The sequence below is a fragment of the Cyprinodon tularosa genome, unplaced genomic scaffold (assembly GCF_016077235.1).
Source record: "Cyprinodon tularosa strain WSP-4 unplaced genomic scaffold, ASM1607723v1 ctg242, whole genome shotgun sequence".
In the NCBI taxonomy this organism is placed as follows: Eukaryota; Metazoa; Chordata; class Actinopteri; order Cyprinodontiformes; family Cyprinodontidae; genus Cyprinodon; species Cyprinodon tularosa.
This window is the reverse complement of record NW_024038901.1, coordinates 644,239-671,295: the sequence shown is the minus strand read 5'-3', so window position 1 is coordinate 671,295 and position 27,057 is coordinate 644,239. Positions and strand designations below refer to the sequence as shown.

Sequence of the window (27,057 nt, the reverse complement as noted above, 5' to 3'; positions counted from 1 at the left end):
TGGGTGATATTTTTTAGGGTGTTCAGTTTTCTTCATTTTAGAATAAGTAAAAACCCAAATGGAAGTACAAAACCTTGCAAAAAGTTTTTGTTATTTGGATGGTTTGGTTTCTCAGATTAAAAGTAGTTCAAGGCAGATGTTGGTTAAAAAAAAGCATAAAAAATAATTCTGGACTGAACCAGAATGAGTTTCAATATTTCATTAGCCTGAGTGTGTTCACACTTCGGCAACACGCCGTTTTATTTTATTAGATCCCTCTAACAGATTTGTTTGTTTTTCATACAATTTATTTTGAATAAATGTCACATTATATGTAGAAATGGATTTTAAATAACTCATGATTATCCCCTTTTTAATCAGAGACCTGGTAGGTTTCTTTTACAGCACTGCAAAAACGATCTAGAAATAAGTAAAAATGTCTTAAATTAAGTGTATTCGCCCTTAATTTGAGCAGCTAAATTAGATAGTTTGCCAGTGGAATGAGTAATTTTACTCTTAAAATAAGATAATTAGATAATATGCACTTGAAATAAGACAATGCAATTGTGTTTTCTTATTTTAAGTGTAAATTGTCTTGTTCCATTGGCAGAATGTCTCTTTTACCTCCTCAATTCAAGAACAAATGCACTTATTTTAAGAAAAAATGACTTATCTAGATTTAGATTTTTTGCAGTGAGGTCAGTGTAGACTTCTAAGACTCACTGTATTTATCGACGCTGAAATAAACCTGAACTCATCCTCTATCAACTGGGAACAATTTGACCTAAAATGTGTTGAGATGGCATGACCTCGAAGCATTTTGGATCAAACCGTTTGAGATTTTTTTCTAAGTCTCAATGAGCATCTTGGAACGAAATAGTGGAAGAAGAACAATATGGGTTTATGGGAACTAAACCTTGATATTTGAAACACATAATTTCCAAAGAGAAATGAAGAGGTTCTAAACTCTTAGATATCACAAAGAAAGAACTTTGAAGGGCTCACCTATAATGACTTTTCCTCGTAGGCAGGATAATATGGAACAACTCCCACTTTAACAAAGTCTGCTTTTGATTGGCTGATAAACCCTGTCTGACATGATCCAGTGGAAAGTGGAAGAAGTGCTCTTCAGGGCCAAAATCAGAACAGGAAGGTTAACTTACTTTTCAGCCTGACAAATGGTACCAGACACCCCACCAGCGTCATTATCATCAGGCCAAGCTTTGACAAAACTCATCAAGAGCATGGAAGCATTTCTAAAGCTGTGTAACAGGACAGCTTAAAGTTTGATATTTATGTAAATGACTGTTTAAGATTGGTCAGAGTGGCTGTTATCTCACAGCAACGCTTTTTGGGACATTGACATTAGAAATGTGCTTAAACTGTCTACGTTTATTAACCCTGTGATGACAGATAAAATAAAAACAATAACCTATATGGAATTAAAAATGAATGCGAAGATTTGTGATAACAGATTTAATAAGGCAGCAGTGAAGGAGAGAATTCATTTTAGAAATCCACAATATTAATACAAAATGAACACGTCTGCATACAGAAGTAGTGACTCTTTACTCTCAATTCATTCTTGAGCATAAGCAACCATCAGGGGATGAAATAACAAAAAAATAATTTTAATTTGAACCTTAGTGCCAATTGAAATTAATTCAGAGTAAGAAACAGTTCATTAGCAGAGTAAAACACTGGCAGGCACAAGCGCACACTAATGCACAAAGATAAACAACCAACCAAGCAAAATAACTCGCAGAGCCTCAGAAATGGGCCTATTGTACACAAATACAGGCTTAGAAATGCAAACACGCACCAACATGTTTATCCAAATGACACTATAGCTGGGGTGAATTTGAACAGCAAAGTGTATTCAAGGTCAGAACTGTTTGCCAGATTCAGTGTAAACACACAGACAAATAAAACCAACAGTGTCTGATACTGGCCAAAAATCCCTGAACCAACACACCCACACGCACACACCCACACGCAGCGGAGACTAACACGGCTCTAAACAAGCAGAGATATCACTCGGAAACAAAAAGGCACACTTTCAAACAAACGAGCACAGAGAACAATGACGATTGCACAAGTGATGGAAGCTGATTTACATTTATATCCCGAAGTCTTACTGCAACCAGGGCTTACTAAAGCCTAAACAAGTGTTGTTGTTTTAAAAACACTTGACTAATATTATTGGAATCTGTTCTGTTCACTCACTGTTGGAAAGACATGTATATTTACCACAACATGAAAAATACAAGAACACATGAGTGTTAGAGAGAGACAATACAGGAAATGAAGCAGCTGGAGGTGCGACGGCGAGCACTTAATGCCTTCAATGGACAAATACTAAGAGTTTCAACTCAACAACCATTAAAAAGCAGCAAAGGAATTAAAAATGTAAACCATTAAACAATGTGCATATAAGATAGGAGTCTTTGTTTAAGACCATCACCATTCATCACAGTCCAAATTAACATAAATCACTTCAAAATAGGGATTAACGTAATAGCTAGAAAGTCAAAACAATGCGTACTTGTTTAAAAAAAATGTAGTTTTCTTTTTTCCTCATCATATCGCTAAATATTTCTTTCTCTGTAAAGTGCCTTGAGGTGACAAGTTTTGTGAATTGGCATTGTATAAACCAACGAAATTGATTTGAATTTATATCTCCTTTAGTAGAGACAAAGCCTAGACCAGGCTCGGACAAAGCCTCCTGAATCTGCAACATGCTTTAAATCAAAGACAATCAAAGGAGTTTTGCTCAGTTTTTGTGAATACATTTATACCCCTTTCAAGGATCTCGTTTCTATTCTGATGACTCATGATTGACCATACTGAAGTTTGGGACAGTGAGGCCCCAGACTCATATGATATGCAGACTGAAATGAATATGTATAGCGACAAAACTACTTATGAATCTTTGTCAAATTAAGGTATTTCAACGGATGATGAACAAAATCTTGTCGACGGAAAGGTCCTGCAACTGCTGCAACGCCTCGTCAGACGAGGAAAATAGAGGGCTAGAAGGAGCCAATAGTGATGACAGAGAGACAAGAGTGAGATGGTGACCTGAGATCGACAGATATTCACAATAGTAGGTGTTAAAGCAGAGCATTTTAGACTACTAAGAAGACGAGGTCTAAGTGACTCGATTAAGCTTTTAAACTCAACAGGCCCAGGTACGGCTCAGCTGACATACGCATCTGGAGCTATTTATAGAAACTACTATGGCATGCTAGCTATCTATGCATATAATAAACATGATAAAAACATATATTAACCAAAACATTATTGGACAATAATGTACAGTAGGAACATCTTCTTCCATTATCATCATCCAGTCCTAACACTAAAGCCAGGGTCACAATGGTTGCACTGACTGCAGCGCATAGAGAGGCTTCTTCTAGCAGCCTGAGCAGGTCCGCATCTATGTAGATTCTTTCACATCTGTCCTAAATGTAAACTATGTCCTGCCTTTGAATGTCTCTGATTATGAAAACTTTTTATTCTAAAGAAAAAGACGTAAAAAAAAAAACAAACAAAAAAAAAACAGCAGCACGACAACAAAGCCAGGCCTAACTTCATGACCATCCGAACGCATCATTCTCAGAGTAGAGCAGATAGAGGATTTTACTATGCTAAAAATAAAATGGGAACTGTGTTTAAAGAAAATGGAAATGCAGCAATAAAGGCTGTGGGATGGTTTATATGCTGGCTGAGGCAGTGAGAGATGATTCTCAGAGAGAGATCTGTGAGTTTCTTGATTTAAAAAAAAATTATAAAGAGGGGAGAGTGATAAGCTCCACTGTCTTGTTCTGTCCCTCATCATTTTTTTTTTTTTTAAGGTTTAAAGAGGATCACTATTTTAGTGTATCCATTTTCTGCCCTTTCAAACTCCTATTAAGGGTTAGGTATTGTGTTTATTGAAAACTTCTATTGATTGTTTATGTGCCCCACCTTTTAAATAAGCACTGTGTGATTCTAAACGGGGCAAAACCTGACTGTTATCCATTGAGCGATTTTATTTTGTATTTCCCCCAAAGCAATTGGGTTTTACTTTGTTACCACGTCTCTCTTCCTGTCAGACTCATAAAATTGCCGACGAATTGTCTTCTTCTCAAATTCCATCCTCTAGACCAGGGATTCCCAACAGGGGGCATGTGTTACCCTAGTGGTCCAGGAATGCATTGCAAGGAGTACATAAAAATATTTTTTTTATTAGGTAGTAAAATAAAATAGGGCTGGGATCTGTTTTGCTTTCTCAGGATCAAATTGAAAAATCAAAACAGCTTTTATCAGCCAAAAAGTACGTTTTTCTTTTATGTTTGAGTTCACCTTTAGCTGTGACACACATCCGAACCAAGCAGAGGAACAGACTGGATGTAGAAAACAGCCTTGGATCAGCTGATTTTCACACTGAGCTATCAAAGCTCATCAAAGCAGCTCAGGTATCTTGATGAAAACATAGTAAAACTAATCAAGTCAGTCTGACAATAATTTTTGTTCTGTATTTTGTTCCCAATTCATCAAGTTTAAATATGTGATTATACTGGAGTTACACAGAGGAGCTCTGGTTTCATAAATAAAGGTTTATAACATGATTTTATTTTGTATTTATTTAAATTCCTTACTAACTTCCAGGCAACATATTTATGTTGGGTTTTATTTGCGATGTAAAGCATAAAATGCCTAAATATTAAATGCTCAAATGCAAAGTTTAAGTAGAATAGTTTTTATTTTATAATCAGTTATTGTATTTTCCACTTTTGGACAATAATCAATACTTTCGACTGAGAGTGGGACTCATGGTAGGATAAAATGCCCAAAGGGGTACACAAGTGAAAAAGGTTGGCAAACACTGCTCTAGACCTCCTTTAAGGCAACTCAAAAAGCTCCATACCCTCTTCAGAGCAATGCATTGCTGCATATCTTGATGCCTCTAAAGATAACCGCAGAAATTCATCAGCAAAACCAAAACACAATCTCTTCACCACCTGTCAGGGAACAGCTGATCGCTTGGTGTGGCGTCATGGTTTTGTGGCCACAGCTGAAGCATTCAGTTGCTTAGGCAGTTGCTATAGCATGTTCTTAAATTTGTCTGAACGATACACTTTTTTTTTGCCATTTGATGATAATAATCATCCTTTCCTTGCTGTGAAAAAAATCAAAGCTCTATTTCTCTTATCAACTTTATCCTATAATTATAGTAGATTCATGTTTTATTGCTGAATATTCACCATAATGAGTAAGAAGCATAAGGTCTTCTTCAAATAGGGAGAGAGACAAATTTCAGATTATATATATGAGTGTATCTATACTGTGGGTATGTATCTGAAACAGGCAATTACTTCAAACCCATGCAGGGCTTCTCCAGTGGCTTCAATTGGCAGCAAAAGAAGTAGAAGAATGCAGGTTTACGTACAATCATGTTTCTCCCAGAGACGCTGATGACTTTATTAACGGGAGAACAATAATCGGTGCAGATTACTGTAATCAAACCTGTGGTGAGGCTATAATTACTAAACAAAAACTGTTTTGTTTTTTTGTTTTTATTTTGCAATAAATGCTGCCTTCAAATGCAGATAAATAATTAACTGCTTTTCAAATAAAGCATGAGCTTGTTTGAGTAAAATATTTGTTTAAGTGCTTTGACCAGCAGTAAACACTAGGGAGCATGTTCTCAGTTTAAAGAATCAAGCTAACCAATCCTCAAACAAGGTACAAACACAAAACAGCCTAAACTGGAGGAAACGGCTTTCAATCAGTCATTCTGAAAATGTTTCCACACCTATTGAGGAGTCTTTGTCAATTCACCTACTTGCAGTTGTATGCTGCATCTAAGGACAATGGCTTATTCTCAATGGGACATTCCAAGTCAAATGTAAATCCATGACCCATCTGTGGTTCTCATGGGTCACTTTAGTCTACTGTTTGGTGTGAGTTGTATTATGCATGATGAGACAGCTTTTGTAATTTATTTAAAATTACTTTCACAACGGGGTTATATATGCATGCTTAAGAACAGCAGCGCTCCAACTGCAGGTTGCTCTGGTGTGAGACACCATAACTGACAATACGTTTTTTTAGATAAAAATGTCTAAAAAAAATAATAAAAAGGGTCTATTTGCCCCTAATTTAACCCTGTTTTATGGTTGTAATGACCATAACAACACACAACTTTCACAAGCAAAATACAGCATAAAACACGGAAACAAGAAATGCCATTTAAAAAAGCCCAAAACCTGCATGCACTTTTTCAATAAAAAAATCAGTTGTGCAGCTAGATGCTATACAAGAACATATTTTGTTTCACTCTATCTGAAATTACGTTGGATTGTGATTAAAAAAAATACACTAAAAGAAAACATTCTTTTAATATTCCAACTGGACATTAGATGTTGCTGATCACCTTTATGTGAAATTTCTTCCCCTGGAGTGCCAGTTTGTACCATACCATACCTACCTTGCAACAAAAAAAAATAAAAATTGATGGGAAAGTCCAATTATTCCAATTTTAACTAAATTAATTGATCTCTTAGAAAGGGATCAAGTGGGGACACTGCTGGAATATGGTACAAATCCAAAGTTTTTTTCTGTGCAGCTTTAAGATTAACTTAACTTTCAAACCTTTGGTTGTGTGAATTTCTACAAGTTTGTGAAACCTTTCATCAATTGTTATGTTTTATCTAAAGTTTTTTTTTAAAATGTTCTTATATCGTGGAGAAGGGATTTTTTTCCTTTTTTTTTGTTGGAATAGCAAATTTTGTCCTTTGTCCATAGAGCATTTATGTGCTTCTATAGTTAAAAGAGGAAGAAGGAGATACATCTTAATAAAGGAAATATCAGATAAACTGGTTTGTATTTTGATTAGGTGGAAGAGGAAGGTGTGGCATTTTAAAAGTTGCACTCACCACTACAGGAATAGATGGGGTTGGACACCAGTGGGGGCTGGACAGAATCGGATGCTTGGCCTTTGGCTGGGCTGATAAGTCCCGACAGGCCAGATGAGCTGTCGAAGGAGCGGTTGGGTGAAACGTCATATTGATCCTAAAAGGAAACACAACAAATAATATTAAGGGTTTAGGGAACAATATTTGTTATGGACAGACACGGTAGAGTATATCAGGAAGGAGGTGGACAAGAAGTAGTGGATCATCCCATCACCCTGCCCTGTCTGTCTGAGTTTTATCCTTAGACAGGACATTTCAGCCACTTTGTGTGCTGTTGGTAGACGGAGGGCCCTCTGTCAGTCTGTCCCAGGGCAGCTGTGGATACAGTGCAGCTTATCAGCATCAGTGTGTGAATGAAGTGTGAAGGGCTTTGGAGTCCTCAGACTTGATTATGGACTCTATAAATAGTGTACAGGTCATTTACAACCGTGATTACAGAAGATTACTAAATACTGGTCAAATTTTGAGTACAAGAAATGCTAAAAAATGGTAATAACTGCATCTTAATGTTTTGGGTTTTTTTTATAAATGACAAGTGATTACAGTCTATAAATGATCATAACATTATGTTCAAAATCTGTGATTAAGGGATTTTGTTCTCCAAGAAAATTGTGTTCAGACTGAGGCCCGAAACTGTCTTCATTTCAGCTTGATCATCCCAGACCTTCAACTGATCAGTCAGAGACAATAAAGATTCTGACTTTTTTTTTCGGGTTAGTGAGTGCGTAGCGCCAAGTACTACCAAGTACCAACTGATTGGGGTGTGAAAAAAGACCTAAATGAATAATACTTTCAGAGTCAGTAAATTTTTCATACAAGCCATAAAAATAGAAAGCTATTTAGAACAAGGTGATTTTGTAACACAGCTCTGCAGGCTGCAAATAAGCGAGAGAGAGCAAGACTTTATCAGATACAGGTTAGGACGAACATATTACTGCAAAGCTGATCTATTTGGTTGATTGATTGACCTTATTGATCTCACAGCAGATAAATTTACTCGTTACATCAGCTCAAATAGTCAAACAGAGAAAAGGAAGAGAGGAAGAAAAAGGTCCATGGGATATACAGTACACAGTTTCATCCCACTGGGCTTTAAATTTTTATCTATCCATGTTAAAATGATAAAAGCATTTACTAAAATTCTGAGTTAGCGTTTATTCTCCAAGAAATTTACAGACTATTGTTAAACTATGTTTCCACGTTCAGTGCATTCAATCCTAAAATAACTTGTGTATTCAGTTTAAAATGGGAACTCTGGTCATTTCGTCTTCTTAAAACAATCACTGCTCCCTCACATACCTGTTACAACCAATAACAGCTCAAGCCAGGAAGAGTATATTTTTTTTTATATTTTTCAAAAAGAATCTGAATAATCAAAAACCAGTATCTGCATGGAAGAGCTGTACGAATACCGGTTCTGATAGTTATATCTCTAATTAGATGAATAAATAGATTTGTTTAGTTTTCCTTTTAAACCGGACTGGGCTCTCTAACCATCCAGAGGACAGTGGAGGACCCTTTTCCCACGCCCCACTGTGCTGGAAGCAACTTCAATGGTGCTTCACTTTTCAGTGTTTGTGTGGCACTACCCATCATACCGACACCTTTCTCCTCCTCGAAGACCCATCTGAGCCCCCACCCACTAATACTCAAACAAAGAATGGATTACAATCTTGATGTGTCTTTTCTAAGAATTTCTTTAGGGATTTAATTTGCATTTATTTATCCTCTGTGTGTTTAGAGAAGCTGATGTACATACTCATTAATATGCATCCATCTTTGTGTCATTTTGAATTTGTAAAACAATGTCTTTGTGTTCCTCTGTGTTGGATAAGCTCTCATCTCGAACAACAAAGAAGTGAATTAGTGTGCGTGTGTGTGATAAATCCTCTCTGTCATCCCACTCTTTACCTGGCACTGAGCATCACTGGCTAGTCTCTTCAAGACACGTCATCCTTCAGTTTGGTGGACATCCCGTTGGCCTCCTCCCCGGTTCTCTCATTAACCTGTGTTACGGTGCATTTAGATTTTTCTTGAATGATAAATGCTCTCGCCGCTACTCCTTGAAGTCAATAGATTGTTAGAACTCTGAGGTTTCAAATCAGACACTTGTTTAGGAAAACAATTAGATTAGATAACATTTTTGCTATGATATTGTTGTAGTTTGGAGCTTCTTTGAAGCCTCAATACATGTTAAATCTGACTTAGATTTTATTTACCGTGACTATAAGCCGCGACTTTTTCCCCATTTTCCGACCTTGCAGCTTACATAACAATGCGGCTTATCTATAGACTTTTACAGCTAACGGCTTCTAGCGTAATACCTAAATCTATGGATTTTACCGTCCACCATGTTGACGTCACATTTGCTTCAAAACCCAAGTACGGTAGCCGCGCGCGGGGGAATGTGGAGGTCCTCTGGAAGCAGACTTCTACCGCGAGTGGTATGAGAGAGAAAGACAGCGAGAGGCGGACATTAAACATAAAAAACCTGCGGCTTATAGTCGGTGCGGCTTGTATATGTACATATCGTGCAATTTAGCTTCTGCGGCTTATATTCAGGTGCGGCTAATAGTCAGAAAATTACGGTAGTCATTTTGTAAACACAAGTGTATATAAAAAGAAATTTTGATAAGTACAGCTCTCTAGATTTTTCATTTTTTAAAGTGCATCCTAAGCAGCTAAGCATTGATAAAAAAATAAAATAAAATAAAAACATGACTGTATAGTTATGGTTCCAACATTCAGTTTTTTTTAGTTAGTTTTTTTTATATCTGAGGGAACATATGAGGCCATCAGTTTGAGAATTTGATCTCCAGCACAATTAAGTGAGACAAAAAAAGAAATAAAAGAATAAAAATCGAACTGATAGGCAACCGGTAAAAGTTTTATCCCATGCAACTCAACTCTGGTCTCTCTTTGTATTTCTGATTACACATATGAACACTCTGGTTTCAGTATTTTCGCAGCCAGTCCTGTGATAAAGCAATTCACCTGACTGAATATGAGCAGGAGGTTTCTGCAAACAGACTGCATGGCCTTGTAAAAAGGCTTCAAATGAAAAGCAGATGAGAATAAAAGCCTTTTTCTTTCAACTCAAAAAAAAGACACCTGAGTCAAGAACACTCTTAAAAAGAAGACCTCAGACAAGAAATCTGAAAAGCTGACATGTAAATGCTCTTTTCGCTGCTGATGCTGGTAGCACAGAGGCTAGTGTAAAGAGCCTGAAGAATGGATAGAAAGGCTAAAAGGCAGGCGTAGAAAGTGGTGGATCAAATTGACTTTAAAAATACACAATATGCTATTTACTGGGAAAGAGAGTCAGCAAGAGAAGAAAGTAATTCCTCATTTTTGGTAATGGATAGTCCTAATCTTTTTAATGCTGATCATCATTTCATTTCATAAAGTCACTCCTGTTTATAATTTGCAATGATAGATAAAATATAATACAATAATATTCAAAACAGCTAATCCTTATCTTTATACTTTTATAATTATTCACAACTTGCTTTAGCTGCTTTTCTTCTTTTGAGATAATAAAACAATCTGGTTGTCATTGTAAATGTCAGACAGAAAAAAAGGAACAATTTCTAAACCTTTTTAACCTCTTTTATTGAATTCAGTTTATTTCTAAAGATCAATAATAATTCATGTCATCACAGAGAAAATTTTATAAAATGATGCAGACCAGTTGGGTTCAAAGTTTTTTGTTTAAGAAAACTCTGATTGGATAAAGTCATCAGTTCCATCCGAAATCATTGAATCGTTTAAGGAGCAAAGCTGAAGAACATCAGCAGTCACCGTTATAAGTGCTTTCTATGGAGGACCAATCCTGCCATACTTAAAAACACATACGGAAATAAATGAAGGAGTTAATAATATAAAATTGCTTGAAAAAGTACCTAATAATATGAATTTGGGTGCCATTAAATGTGACAAATAATAAAAATAAACATTTCTTCAACCAACTGATCAATTATTCATTTAAAAAATATATATTTTTAACTTTCACTTTTTTTTTTACTTTTTTTCTTGCATTTATGCTGACTTATTTTTAACCACCTTATTTTCTGTCATACATTTTCTTGAAATTATTGCAAGTGGGCTGCTTTTGTTCGGTATTACCACTGCAACCATTTTTAATGTTTCATATTTATTCACACCAACATTTTTAAAAGATGTTTTTATTTTTGCTTCATAGTGATTTACACCGCAACATTTTAAAAACTTGTTTTACTCCACCATAAATGTTTATTTTCAATTTATTTTAACATCCTTCTATTTCTGAAACAATGATTTATTTATTCCTGTAACTTTTCTAACTGATTTTTGTACCCAAAGGATTTTCGTCTGCCCTTTTTTTTTATCCTTCGTCTATGTCCACTTGGTCGTCTGACTGCAGCCGGTAATGTTAAAATGACTCTGGGGAGGAAGGTTTATGGTACTATGATCCAACACAGATTTTGAGTCAATAGACCTAGAAGCTATTGAGCAAAAATTCTAATATTTTCTTATAAAACTGAATAAAAAATATATTAAACATTTAAAATGCAAAAAATCAAATGTGCAACTTTTCACCTAGTGTTGGATCATAGCACTCCATTGTTTTCCAAAGTTACGACTTTTAAATTTCCATATCAAATCTTTAATATTTCAAATTGAAATGAATAACAAAGATGGTGTTGGTAGAGCTCCTGTGTCAGACATAAAATCCCTGGATTTTATGAAAGACTACTGATAATAATCCAAGCTACGATTCAACCTTAGAAAATACAAGTTTCTAAAAGCATCTCAATTATTAATCATTTTTTAGAATATAGTGCACTTAACACATCATATGGCTCATTAATTGGGCCCTACTTAACTTGCTGTAAAAAAACAGATCTCTTTACAAAGATCAGTGTCTGAGTTTTATCTGAAACTTTAGAACTGGGTTTATTTCTAATCAATGTCCAAATATATTTATATAACTCAAGGTACAAATAAATAGTTAGGCCTCAAAACATGGTGGTGTAAAATATCGATTAATATATAACTCTATGTGCACACATATATTCAATTATTTATGTATGTCTGTCTGCCTGTCTGTACGTGTGTATGTTTTTAAATATGGATTATATGTATTATAGTAATAACATTATGTTACAATTGTAGGCGTTGTTAATACAAAATAACAATGTTATGTTAAAACCTAAATTTAAGATATAGTTATATATTACAACAATTGTCTAATTGATATATATACCTACAGCAAAGAAATGTCGAATTATTTGACAATACATGAACTTGGACGTTAGGAGCTGTCATTTATATTTGTAGCTATAATAACTAAATATTGCATCTGTTTTATTTATTTATATTGTAGATGATTCAATTTGCTCCAGATGATTTCTCACTGAGTAATTAGTTAATAAGCCGGGAATGGCAGTAACCACGGAGAAACTGTAAAAAATACCTTTAAAGTCCTCAGCACCACCAACTGAATCATTCCTCTGACGTTTCCCTCCTGCGACATCGACCGTCGGAGCGTCTCCATGGCAGCATGGTTGGAGCGTCCTAGCAGCGACTCTCCATTTACAGCGATGAGCTGGTCATTGATGTGTAGCCGCCCGTCCTGTAAACACACATTTAATTTTACATATCTCATTAACAATAAAAGATTTAAGAACATAAACATCATAAAAGCCAAAACACTAAAAATCGAAACCTTACGATCGCATGGCAGACTATACTGTACTCATCAACACACCAATCCAATCATGCCCAAAGTAAAGCCTCTTTCCTAATGCGTTAAAACTGATTTTTTTTTTTTTAAACATGTGTCATCCTGCTAATAATCGGCATTTGGCTCTCTTCCCATTGGCAAAAAAAGCTGTGTCTAACCCCTCGCTGGCAAGCTGTGTGGCCTCTGTCCCCCTGCAGCTGCGTTCCTGGTGACACCATCATGCTGGGTTAACTGTGATGATGTTACCAGTGCAACAGAAATCAAGGAAGTAAACTATGTAGAGCAACATGTAAGGAAGTCAATGCGTTTTATCGTTTCACTCTTTTATCTGTCCGAATCCTTCTCAGCAGTGCTGCTTCATGTTTATAGAATGCAAACAGACTTGTTTCAGCTTGCTAGATCAGAAGTGTCTGGTGTGGTGTGTTGACGTCCGTACGCTGCGTTCAATGGTGTCAGATAATTTAACGGGTCAACTCGGCTGTGGTTTTCCGAGACAATTTTATCGCGGGTCGCTTGCCGAGTCGTTGAGTCGTGAGCTTTTCCCGCTGTCACTAAAAGCTGATTGTTCTTGGGTTTAAACGACTTTTTTCGATCAGTGTGAAAGGGGTACTAATGCAGCGACTACCGCTGCTGGATGTCCCTCAAACATTGATCATCAAACTTTTTAACTTTTCCTATAAGGTCTGTGTTACAAACCGCTCCAGCCAGAGTCTTTGGACTAAATTAGCTTGCGTGTTTTTCTCAGCTGTCCAAGACGTATCGGTTGCTTCATGATGAGGAAAAGGTCAGAGGTGAAGAAGGAGCCACAGGAAGGAATAAACATTTGAAGTAACCCAGCGAGACCATCTGGTTGTCTAATCTTTATTTTCTGCTGTTTATCTCCATGCTGTTACGCTTTGATCCTTTAAGCCATGAAGTCAAAATGAATGCAAGCGATGAACCATGAGATAAACCACATTTATCACTGTAATTGGTTTGATTCAGTAAACTAGAGAGGTCAAGCGCGTTACCTTGAAAGTTTTGGCACAATGCAAACTTCATTTGTACTTAATTGGGATTTAATGTGCAAGAATAACAAATGAAAGAAAATTGGAAAGAGAGAGTAAGGAGCAGAAAGCAGATTTCATTTTTATCGTCACCATAAAGTTAGATTGTTTAGTAGCATGAACAATTACAGCTGCAGGTATTAAAATTATCAAAGAAGTTTTTATTTTTTTTTTATTATACTTAGACTACAATTATGCATTATATTTTTGCTAGTCTATCATTAGATGACTATAAAATACATTGAAGTGTGTGGCTGCTATAAGACAAAATATGAAAATATTTTCCAAGATGTGCGGTTTTACAAATAAACAGTACTGTTATAAGGAACTTTATATTAAGAAACAATTGAGCTGTTTTAAATGGAGTTTTGGTTAACTTTATGTCACCTTGTACGCAGCTCCTCCATGAATGATGGATTTGATGAAGATTCCCAGATCCTCCCCCGTCTCCCTGGACTTGTTCCCTTTCAGACTGACGCCAAGTCCTGCCGAGCCGGTGTCATTGAGGGGAACCTCAAACATGAGCTGCTCTTTCCCGCTCTCTAAGACCATGCCACGCACAGGAGACAGCTCATCTCTCTACGGGAGGGAAAAAGAAAGAGATGCTGCAGATCAGGTGTGATGCATTGATGATGTGAGAAGAGGGGTGAAAACCGGGTGACGGAGTTCAGCTTATTGAAACTGAATAGTCTCCAAAACCTAAACTAAAAGCTTTTCAATTTTCAAGAAAGAAGCACAGGGTGCTTTTCAGCTAAACTTCACTAAGACTGAAAAAAAAAAGGTCTGCGGGAAAAACAATTCTCAAGAAGAACAGAAAGGCCATTTGGATGGTCTGCTTTTATGCATCAATTTCTCCCTCTCTCAGCACAGCCATATCAATAAAAGTTCTGCATTTTACAAGAGGTAATTGAAGAATACAGCCAACACAGGGAGCCCGAAGGACAAAAGCGAAAGAGAATATAAAAGAGAACGATTGTAAACCTGACAAAAAAAATAAGAACCAAAGATGGATTGTTGAGGTAAAAAAAACAGGCAAACAAAAAGATGGTGAAAAACACCATATTATTAAGGCAGCTGCGTGGCAGTAATGACTGAGTGTGGGACACAGTTAAAGGAAAAAATACTCTAAACAAAGAGAGTGTCCAAATGAAAGTCTGTGTTTTGATGTGTGCGATAGCTCAGTGGGAGAGCTGTCATGGTCTCAGCTCATAAAGGATATGATATTTCCAAATAATACTGGTCTATGGTAAATTCAGGAGATTTAAACCGCAGCATATTTGGGGAATGAAACCCCATATACTATTTGGATACTGTTTAAAAGAAGAGGTTTCTTTAATGAAATGTAACATTGACTTTTTACCCAGCAACATAGACAGGTTAAGTATCATATTGTTTTTATTTAGGAGCTGTGAAGTACATCACTTGGGCTGTGACTCAAAAAGCTTGCACTATTTGTACAAACAGGTTTTCCGATCAGAATGAAATTAATAGAAAAAGAAAAAAAAAACATACAAACCAATGTAGAACCTTTCCATATCAGTGCCTTTTGCACCATGTATCTAAACTGGTTCCTTTTCTCCTACACTATTTACATTCTGATCACTGCTGTACTTTATAAATGGAAAAGTTAATTTCATTGTTGTAAGCTGCTCATTCAATGTTAAAAAGCTGTATGAATCGACTCTGTGTATACATAATAATTAAGTTTGTCTAAGTCTCTAAGATTAAGTCTTAGTAAGTAATTGGCCTTCAAACCTCATACCGTAACTGTTATGTTTTTTTCCATTTCGGCTCTAGAGGCCTGTATTTTAACAGTTGCTAGACAGGAAACCCTTGCAGATAGAAGCAGGAATCACATTGAGCAACTGTATGCAGGATGGGATTCAAACTCGGGATCAACATGGTATCACCACCACAACTCCATGAGGGGTTTTTGATCCCAGGTTACAGGGTCACAAACTGATTACTCAACAATATCCTTCAAGTTTTTCTACAAAAAAACAAAATCATGGTTGTAGCATTAATTCCAAGATGTCCAAGTTATTCTAAATAGAACTACGTCTGTCCCCATTTTAGATAATAATAAGTAATTATTATTTTTTTTTCTTTTTTGGGAGCTCCAAACCATTAGAAATGGCTTTGTAACTATTCCTTGCTTCCTTCGTTGATCACCTGTTCTTGAGTTTGTTTAGACCAGACATTTAGGTCTTTTTTTAGGCCAAGGATTTCAACTCGTTATTTTTGTTATCAGTTAACCTTTTTTAACACGTCAAATAAAAAAACAAAATGAAGGTGATTAATTGCACTTCCTAATATACATAGTAAAATCCCAGGCAGGAACCTCTGTACTCCTTGTTTCTTATAGACTTGCGACATCACAGGTGTTGGTCCACATGAAATATAACAATCAATGGCTCCATCCGAACACGAGTTCTACAGCGAGGTGTACTTGCCGAATAACTCCAATTGGTATGGACATCTAAGCTAATGCGGAAGTACGTCCGTGGTTGCCATAATAGGTGCACATATCTGAACAGTTAGGAAGGAACTATGACCAGAAACATGACCTATTTGTGTAAATGGCTTTACGGTAGCCTAACCCCTTGCTCACACTGGCTCCGGTGCGGTTACCGAGCCGACGGAGACTGCAACTCCCGCACACCCCCTCTCACACCGCCCTTTTGACTGCGGTGCGGTGTGGCTCTGCGGCTCGGGCAACAGGTCCGGAGATTTAACAGAAGTTCACTTGAGTTCACGTAACTTCACGCGATAACACGGCCCAAATAAGGATATTTGCGAGAGCTTGTTGCGGAGGGCTCCGGCACGCCGCAAGGATAGCTTTCTTGCGGAATTTTCTGCAGCGCCGGAGTGTCTCGGTAACCGCAGCCAGACAGCTCAGCAGCCAGTGAGAGAGGTTTACGTCTTTTTAATGACTTGGAATCACTGCGGCGCCGCACCCACCGCACCGCAACGGTAAGACCGGAGTCGGTGTGAGCCTGGGGTTAGTGGCTACTTATACTCATTTTAACTTTAACTGTACTAAATGTTGCACAAGGAATATCAGCTGTTTAGCTTCTAAAGGCAACGCTTTCTGCAGCGCTGAACTGTCCTTTTTCTACAAGTATTAGAAGGAAACCTCCTGTTCTGTTTGCTGGGAATATTTTATGCCTTGTTGCTAGCCAATATTGTATACAATTTTGAATCATATTTGGTGGAAGGAATTGTACTATAACTTATGTTCATTTACTGTTCACACTTCTATAGAAGTAGTTTTTCACAGTTTTTACCAGCTTTCTATACTTACGCATTCAGGTTATCTTTTGGTTATGTTAAAATTGGACAGAATAGCTGAAACGTCAAAAATAGATAACACCTTTTTCAGACCTACAGCTTTAGAATCTCCTCAGCGATATGCTCTTACAGAGGTCAGAAGGAGTAAAATAACAAATAGTAATCACAGCTTTAGTTTATGAACTAATTACTAAAAAAAAGTGTCAGAGAAAGCTATAATGGGTTAAGGGAGACAGCTATAAGTTAAAGCTGTAACTTTAACTCTCTTAGTGACAAAACATGAAGAAAAAAGGATTTTGAACCGCAGCACAAATGGACCCATATACCATCATGGATGCTGGCTTTTAAAATCTGCACTTAGAGCCAGCTTTAATCTTTGTCCTAAGACACAGAGCATCCATAACTTTCAATAATAAGATCAAACTTTAGATTTTTTGGATATTTTCTCTATTTCTGCTCCTAGTCTGCTTTGTATGAACTCAGACCAAGAAGATATTTTAAATTCCAGGTGGTAGAATTCATGGTGGATTGTATGACTGTGAGCTCGCCAGTTCCTGCTGCAGTAAAGGGTACCCAAACTAAATAATTACAACTCTATAGTTCACAGCTGGTATGAGGTTATTTTCATAGAGTGTTATTTTTGGTCTGCTCCAAATGTCTCCTTTGTTCCTCTGCCCAAATAATTCAATATTAGACTGAGCTGTCCAAAGAAGTTCTCTTTGGTTCACATTAGTCTGGCATTAATGTTTATCTTACAGAGAACAACTGACCTCCTTTCAGAGCTCATATATCAGTTAAAGTTCTATATTCTCTTTCTGAATGTTCGGGCATCCACATCTAAAGGCACACCAGCAGGTGAAAGCTGTAGGTCCCCTAAAGGTTAAATGTTTGAAGACTTGTTTTAGTATCTGTGGTCTGCTTTCAAGATCAACTTGCCTGGATGGCTAGACCAAAGCATATTGGCAGATGTTCTCAGTCTAACCATGCAATGGAGTGTACTTAGGACATCTTTTTAAGTTTGTATTTTCTTTGTTCCAAAAATAACATGTTGGGGTCTGTGATGTGTGAGATTGTGCATGTGATGGTTGATTTACTTGATTTTATTTTTTTTTTTAGGGTGCCTGTTTCACATCTGGCCAAGGAATACAGATTACAACTAGCTTTTTGGCTACTGTACTGTAAGGTTAACATGCATTGTCCCTAAACAATAGTTACATAACAATTTTAAAAGACAATTGTGCATTAAAATTAAAGCAATTATCAATACTTCACAGCATTTAGTAACTTTTAGGTCTAGCCATTTATGCTTGTTTGCTTTGCAAGTAAATATATTGATTTGTTTGTTCATAATATGGATCAGACCAAACAATATGATCTAATGATTATGCTATGTATTTGTAGAGTTTAAAGTGTGATCATACTGGTTTGACAAATGATTCAATCACTTAAAATAAAATAAAATAGGTTTCTTTTAACCAAGAAAGGAATAAGTGAACTGAAAGTAAGGGTAATAGTTAATTCTAAATCATTGTTTTACAGTCAAAAAAATTTAAATAAATTCTTGCAGGGGTCAAAACAGATTTGTTATACTAAACAAAATAATTTGTTTCTTGTAATTTAATCTAAATTGGTTTGTCAGTCTTAACTGTCAATAAATTGGATAAATCTAGTATGTGTATGAAAGTGTGCATTTTTGTGGGTCAGCAGTGTTAGGTTTAAACATAGCTGTTTGTCTGCAGGGATTGCAGGTTTAACAGCGTTAAGCCGACATAAAGTCCTCAGCTCTGCAGAAAACTGTTTTCCCTGCTGGAAAAAATTACTGACTGTCCAGACCTGATAGGAGGCTCTCCGACCTTGGCAAAAAAAAAAAAAAACTTGTGGAAAACGTTAGCTATGTTCTTATTTTATTTATAATGAAAACTCATTGAAAGTCTGAAGCTCTGTTCATTTTAAGCAAAGATTTTTGCTTGCTGTCAGTTTTTCAGCCTGTTATTCTGCCTTAATTCCATTTTTTGTTTTTCTATGATTTCACGTTTTGTTTTAGAGATAAAATATGCTTAAGAAAACACTCAGAAGAGCTTGCATGACTTGATTCAGAATGCCAGTATACACATTTTTAGGGGAAAGTTTACTTTCCTTCCTTGTGAAAAACTGCTGATCTATCTATACCTCCAAAAACCACTGCACTTAAAGAACCTGTTTTGACCTTAAATAAGTCTTTGTTTTTCACAGAACATTACACAAGCACAACATAAAAAGCTTTAACCCATTCAATAGTTTCATAAAACATTTCTATTATTCCAGCTGTACAGCTGTGATAGGTACACATTTTCTGTGTAATGATGAAAGCAGTGAGTCTCTGTATTTCTGGTTCCATTCCTGGTTATAAAAGGTGTTTGATTCTTTGCTACATTAACTCTATCAAATCCATCCAGTGACAAAAAAAAAAGCCGTTTGTACAGATGAACCTTCACATGCAGGTCGTTTAACATTTAAATGGGTTTGCCACAATGATGGATCAACAGGAGGCAACGCTATCAAAGAGACAGCTCAGTCGGCGAGTGAGTTTTATTAAACGGAGCCAGAAAACGTGAGGGCGAGAATGATAGAAGGACGCATTATGTGGAAATGAGTGAGAACACTCAACTACTTCACCTGTATCACCTCTACAGGAGAAATGGAGTGTGAGATGGAGAGAGACATACAGAAAGATTGGATGGCATGGGAAATAAGAAGAATAATGATCATAATTTGACTTGTCAGGATAACACAAGGGGTCTACTTAAACACATTTCTGCAACGTTACTTGATAAAATGTCAGTCTTCTACCAAGAATGCTACAGTATAAGATTGGCCTCTCTGCTCTGGATAAATGGAGGCTGAAAGCAGCACTGTAGAACAAAGGTCTTTGCTTCTCCATGAAGCAACAAAAAAACCCAAATTGGACTTAGCCATTATGGACAAACATCTCAAGGTAATGTTTTGAAATGCTGACTTGAATCTTAGCCACAAAGACTTTAAGGAGGTCTGAAGAAAAACAGTGGTCCGACAAAGTACTTCAAAGATGTAACTACCATTATTTTCATACTATAACCCGCTACTTTTTTTCACAAGATTTGAACCCTGTGTCTTATAGTCCGGTGCTGATTTTCTATGGATTTTTCATGATGTTTGTGATATTGTAAGAGGATTTGTTGTGGTTTGTTCCACTGTTGTATGTCAATACTTTTCTTGGCAGAAGAGTATGTGATCAGACACACATTATCCATGGAAAAGTGTGGTATGTTGGTTACATGTCATTGCGCCAGGGAAAGTACTGCCGCTTGATTTAGCGCATAAAAAGAAGCAACTGCAGCCACTCGACATCAGTGTAAATCATGCGTTCATAGTAGTACTACGTGGTCAGTGGGAGGCGCCAATGACGAGTGGCGATAAATCGTTCATTAAAACTGGTCGCATACTGGGAAAAAAAAAAAAAAGCCCAAGTCTGCCAGTGGATTCTGAAAGCGTGGAGTGAAGTGTCTGGATTTCAGAGGGCAGGATTGCTGCATGATGAAGAGGAGGACACCGCCACTGCCCGTCAGAGGGTGGCTGATTCTGACACTGACAACGAGTTCTTTGGTTTTGAAAGCGAAAGCGAAGGAGAGAAGAGGAGAGTGGGTGACGAAGCCACCCTGAGCCTGTTCGTTTCCGACACTGAAGAACAGCAACCTCTTTCCTGACAATCCTCTTTGTGCATATTCTCTTACTTATGGTAATGTCATACATTTGTCAGATGTGACAAATGTATGAACAAAACAGGATTTTCCCCTACTTTTGGCTTGTGTGGCCTTGTAGTTCAGAAAACATGGCAATTGTCTCCTCAAGGTATATCCATTTTAACCTTACGTCTTGGGATCTCTTAGCAGGTGTCTCTAGGAAGAGTTGTCTCTGGGTTTTCCTACTTGACGGAAGAGTATAGCTTTTGTTTTTTGAAAACTATTGTCTAATCATGAAAGACTAGGTATGAGTTCCTAAAGTGAAATCAGATGAATTTTAAAGCCCCAGAATGCCTGGGGTAAAGCATACAGAAGATAATGTTACACAGTTTTAATGTTACACCTGCAGTCCTGATGAGGAAAAACAAAAGCTTCTAATGGCAGTGGATATATTTTTATAAAATTACAATAACAGGCGCAGCATTCTAGAAAATATTAAATGCTATGTAGAATGGCAAGTTGGACCCCAACATGAATGCAAAGTGATTGCGGATAGGCCTGAGAGTAGAAGGGATGAGCTTTGAGCAGAAGAAAAGGTGCTTGAAAGAGCAACGGATTCTGCTGTAAAGAAACACAGGTCTTTACAATCTCAAAAACAAAGGCTTGTGTGCAATTTTAATTAAAAATACATTATAAAAGCCAATTAATTCTAATATGTAAGCATTAATTGTTTCCAACAAGGCTGATATGGAGAGTCTTCAAAAACACAAATTGGAGCGTTTGTCTCCCAGACACTGTTTACTCTTTTCTTTCAATGTATACAGCATTTCCCATTAAAGAAGGTCCCACATGTTGTCAAAAAAAAGGTTTAGGTCAGAAAAAGGAGGGGAAAGTATCAATGAAAATGTCTTCATAGGCTATCCCAGCAGTCAGGTGCTTTAATGCATCTGATGGAGCTTTGTCAGGCATAAAAATCACGGCCTTTTTGAAAAAAGAGAGTTTCTTACCACTCCTTGAATATAGTATCCTCTAAAACATTTGTAGTACTTTTTGGAGTGTACTTGACTCATATTAAAGCCAACAAGATCAACCTAACGTCTGTTTGGTAATACCAGCCAATACCATATCTTATTTCCATCTTGTTGCTGAATGAATTACACTAGACAATTAAATAAATTAGAAATATATTTGCAGTTAAAAAAAAAATAAAAGTTTTAGGCACTTAATTGTAGTCATACAACATTTAGCAAGAGTAAATTTTTCACTCCAGCACTTAAGGTGGCGGTACTATGCTTAAAATGGGTTTGATGCCACACCGAACGGGAGAGAGAGTTGAAACTAGTATTCAGATCAAAATAAGATATTTTTCCCACAACGGTTATAGTAAAGTCCTCTATCAATGTATTCTGGACAGGCAAGCTTCCAAGGTCATGAAAAAACTGAACCTCAGGAGTAAAACCTATATATGCTAGTGGTTATTTCTAAATAAAATTGAAATAAAATTGCAGTTGTGAACCCAAACCTTACTTACAACTTGTGGGACCTTCTTAATCTGAATCAAATTTGAGCTCTTTGTCCATTACTGATTAATCAGCAGACCCATCTTAGCTTACCTCACCTTAGCCATATCTTCATTAACTGAGCACATATGAGCAGGCAGCTTGCAGTTTCAGAATCTGAAAATACTTTTAAAAAAATTGTTTTGCATTTGATTCTTCTCAATCTTCGCAAATCTGGATTTTTTTCTGAATACATCTTTTACAACTGTGATTAATCTTGTTTAATATATGCAGAAAATATTTAACGGTTCTATAATTATACCACATTATCTTTGCCATGTAAGATTTTTGCATCCCTTTGGAATATTTTTTATCATTTTAAACTTCTCAGAGTTAATTTGAATCTATTTTTAGTCAGTTTTGCCTTAGGTCGCCTAAAAAGCATGAACACTATAATGTACGATGATCTCTTTAGCCAACATCCTCCCAAAATACGTACATAAAATTTAATATAATTATGCTCACAGTGTAGATTGAACCAGCTATCTGGGTCACAAATCTTTTCTGGTCAGACCCTAAAACATTTGACAGTCATAAGTTTAATTCAGTTCTGATTTCTCTAATTACTTTGTGTTTCAACTTGACATCCTCTAAGGCAGTCTCAATGCAATAAACAGCTTTAAATTCAAATAATCACAGGTGTAGTAAATGTTGTATGAAAAGCACCCCTGACTCTTTTTTGATTAACTTCATCCTGAACAACGAAGAGTCACATATCCAAAATATGCTAATATTATAGCATTTATATACAAGCCTTTATAATTTGGCATTATCAAGTTTCCGTCCTTTAAAAAATGGAAGAAAAACGAAAAAGGCTGCACAGAAACCCTTTAAAGAATATCCAATGTGGAATGTCTGCCTACTGCTTTATATTTAGCCAGAATGTAGTTTGCAGTATCAGTTTTCTGTTTTTCATTGGCTCCCCTCAAATAAACCCTAAAGGCTACTTACAGAAGAGCTATATCTTTATTTTTAAGAGTAACAGCAGCATTGTGAAATAGCCAAGCTCGCCCTCTGAGGAGTGCAGTCAAACCTGACTGTGGTGACCGTTAGCATCTCTCATGTGGTCAGGGCTTTAACACACAACAGTGATGCTGGACGATAAGAGGATGAAGGAGCTGAAAGGCCCTAGATAAACACCAGAAAGATGTGAGATGAGACAGAAAACCACAGAAGAGAGATGTGATACCCTTCTTGACTGCTCTCCACTGGGATGATGGCAGCTCCTGCAGAGACACCAAGCTGCCAAATGTGTGTGTGTGTGTGTGTGTGTGTGAGTCTGAGTATAAACCAGTCTCAGAGTGGTGTAACAGATGGGGGATCTACTGTAGTGACTCTGTGAGGTCACACTGGTGACAGTATCAGTGTGATGCACTCTCTCCCACACACAAAGAAACAACAGACTGAGAGGAAGAAGCACACCAATGCACAGGCTGGATGTAGAAGTGATGGATGAGGTTTAATCAGAGTAAAGAAACTGTTCAATACAGCTCTTTTTTGTTGGGAAAATGCTCTGTCACCAGTGGCTAACTATTTACTGAATTAATGCCACTCTGATTGTGAGAAACACCTGCCCCTAAAATACATTTTTCTATTCTTAAAAAAAGGACGGAAATAAGAAAACTGTCAATCAGGGTGACAGAAAACAAGGCCAAAAGATGACTAACAAAAGAAATACTCGCACAAAATAAATTTACATATTTCCTGTGTTCTTGAAAACTTGAAATGAAAACACAGTAATTCGTTTCCATAACCTCACCTAATGTATCCTTATCTGATTGAAATTCATTTTGCTGCTGTTTGGAAATTTAAACAGGAAAAAAGTATCCAATTTAATCTGCTACTGCTTATTATTTTGGATTCAAAGCAAAGACGGAAACAAAATAATTGATTTTCCTTTTTAAAATATCTAATTTATCATCTCAGCAAGAAAGGAAAAATGAGTTTTGAAGCCTTTCACCTGTAAATATCCTAATGCGTTTTGTACAGAAGGCTATTGTCCAAATAAAATACCCCAAACTTTCCCAGTTCTACTGTAATGGCCGCCATTAGCTCTATACTCTACAGGAGGAAATGATATACAGTCTCTTAACACCAAAGGAGGGCCCTAGAGGGCAGCTTGAGAGTGATCAGAGAGTACTTTTGGATATACACACTATCAACTACTGTATCAACTACAGTTGCAAACATTGAAACCAAAAGGTTAAGAGATTTTGCTTTCAAATCTTAGTTTTTTTATGTGTGAAATTCAACATTCAAAATCAATGTAATAAATAAGTGGACCATAAAAGTAATGTCTTTCTTTTTTCTTTAAAATCATTGGGCCTCATGCAAGAAACTGTTCATACAAACAAATCTGTTCTCAAATTGCTTGTTCTGACAGGGCTAAACATTGGCGCATTTTGGACATTTTTAGAAACCACATATGTTTTCTTTGCCAAATGTCTTATGATGGAGCCATGTTTATGTTCTCCTGTATGAAAAAGAAAAAGAAAATGCATTTTTTTTGGTCATTTTTCAACTGTTCTTTCTAGATAATTTCATTTTTTTAAAGCACTCTCAAGTCATATCCTACCAAATTTATAAGAAGTTCAATAATGTGAATTGGGCCTGTAGAAAACTAAAAAAGCATGACAGAACAGAAAACACGAGGAAGAAAAGGAGTCATGTTTGCATTATCTGAAGGTGGAAAGGAGCACACTTGTGCCGAACATTAGTTCCACGCCACTAGCCAACTCAGCAAGCACATCCCTGCTCATATGCAAAGAAAATCACTACAAAAAAGGTTTCACACTGTACCAGCGTGCAAGTGTGTGGATTTGTGATGTGTTTAGCCTACACACAGAGAGCCGGCACAGCAGGATATATACTTGCTATACCGTGGACTGTGTATGAATATGCTGTAAGTCACAGATCGGCAAACTGAGTGAGAGCCTGTGTGCATGTAGAGGTGGTGTAACGTCTTTGTTCTACAGCGAAAGCAGACATTAGCAGACAACACCAGATGGTAGGCTAAAATGAGACAACGGAAGAGGGGGAGGAGAAGAAAGAAGAGATCATTCCATCATTTCCATGTCATTCTTCTTCTGCTGTCCTCCCCATAAACACACACAGAAGCCACAATTCCTAAGAATGCAGAGGAGCTTATATTACTGTTTAATGTCTGCTGAAACTGGGTTTAAAAATTAGCATTCCTTTCTTCATTTGCAGTAATCAGCAATATTAATAATTTCATTAGACTTAACTATATCTAGAGATATAAAATTAAAACCCGAAATGACTGTAGAGAAAAGAAACCGCAAACCATAACGCTTCCATCACCGTTTCCCTTCGAGTTTGTTGTTCTTTTGTTGATGTGTTGCTGCTTTTATAGCAAACATTTATTCTGGAAATGAATGTTTGGCATAATATTTGCAATGCAGTTAAAGTTTGGTTTTTAATCAACCTACAACAAGATTATAGCGAGCCATGGGTGTCTGCTTTACAAGCAAATCCTTGTTGTTTGCAAATATTTCTTAGTCTTGACAAAAGAGAAAGATATAAGACTGATGTTGCGAGCAGAACACATTCAGTAACTGTTGAAAAATCCAGGCACTTCTTCAGTGTTTTTACCAGAGTTTTTATAACAGTTTGTAGTAACTTGACAACATTCTACTGTGTTCAAATAGACTTTATGTAAGTTTTTACTGAAAGAGTATATATAAAACAGCCTTTTTATTTAATATTTTAGGCTAAAACATCTTTTGATGAGCAAACTGACACCTCAGTGGTTCAGCGATGATGCAATTATAAGCCTGTAGCCTTAATCTAATTCAGATATGACGTTGAGAGCGTCCATGTTAAATGGATCCAACCAAGCAAACAATCAAAATGTTAGATTTAAGATGAATTTTGTGGACAATAAGAAGCGACTGGCATCCCGCTGAATTTAGACACCAATTGTAAGTCCTGGTAAGATGAAAAAAAGCAAAATACAAAAACCTTGTTAAGTATGACCACAAGCCATGAGGACGAGCAGAAAAGGGCTGCAGTTCTGTGTTTTGGCCACAGGCGGCAGTATCATTAATAACCCTCTAATGCCTCTTTTTTTTTTTTTTTGAGTTTTTTTTTAGTTTTTTTGGCTCTAGTGGCTTGTTGGACAGTAGGCTGACAGGAAAGGGGGAATGAGAGATGTTGACATGTGGGAATGAGACATGTGGGAAACGACAACAGGCCGGATTCGAACCCGGGTCACCCGCGTCAAGGATTATGGCCCACAAAGCACATAGCCGGCACTGTAATTCCTCTTTTGTGAATGTATATGTATTTAAAAGAAAGTGTTTATAGATGTAAGTGCGAATAACTTTAAAATGTGTTTGTGTTCTTATCCTGGATTGACCCTTCCTACGAAAAAAATCTTTATCATCCTTTGTAATCCCTCAGCTAACTATTGCTTTAGATGCACATGTAAATGGATAAGTGGGAGAAAAGCTGAGCAGGACAGCTGGACTTCATCTCAGATTTCACTGTAATTAATGGCAGATGTGAGTGCAAACAGGGCCAACGCCAAAACTGAACCAAACGGTGTTTCAGCGAAGCATTCATACAACATTCATTACTTATGCAATGATGTTAATGTATTATTTTCTCGAGTACGAGTACGAGTACGAGTAAAATATATATATATTTTTTTCAGATGGATTATTGGACACAGTGTTAAAAAGTTGATAAATTAATTTTGTCATTTATATCACATTAATCTGACATTTTAAATGGGGTGTGAACACATAAAATGAACAAAAACACAAATATTGCTTA

At 36.7% G+C, this 27,057-nt stretch overlaps 1 protein-coding gene across 8 annotated transcripts in view; it reads right to left on the bottom strand.

Moving 5' to 3' along the window:
* LOC119785179 (partitioning defective 3 homolog B-like) overlaps nt 1-27,057 on the bottom strand; it is a 293,089-nt gene that overhangs the window by 166,133 nt on the left and 99,899 nt on the right. For all 8 annotated transcript variants that reach the window (XM_038287640.1, XM_038287641.1, XM_038287642.1 and 5 more), the window contains 3 exons: nt 14,100-14,291; nt 12,397-12,555; nt 6,903-7,038 (listed from right to left, as the gene is read on the bottom strand). In XM_038287640.1, the coding sequence (XP_038143568.1) occupies nt 6,903-7,038; nt 12,397-12,555; nt 14,100-14,291 (487 nt within the window). The remainder of the gene's footprint in view (nt 1-6,902; nt 7,039-12,396; nt 12,556-14,099; nt 14,292-27,057) is intronic.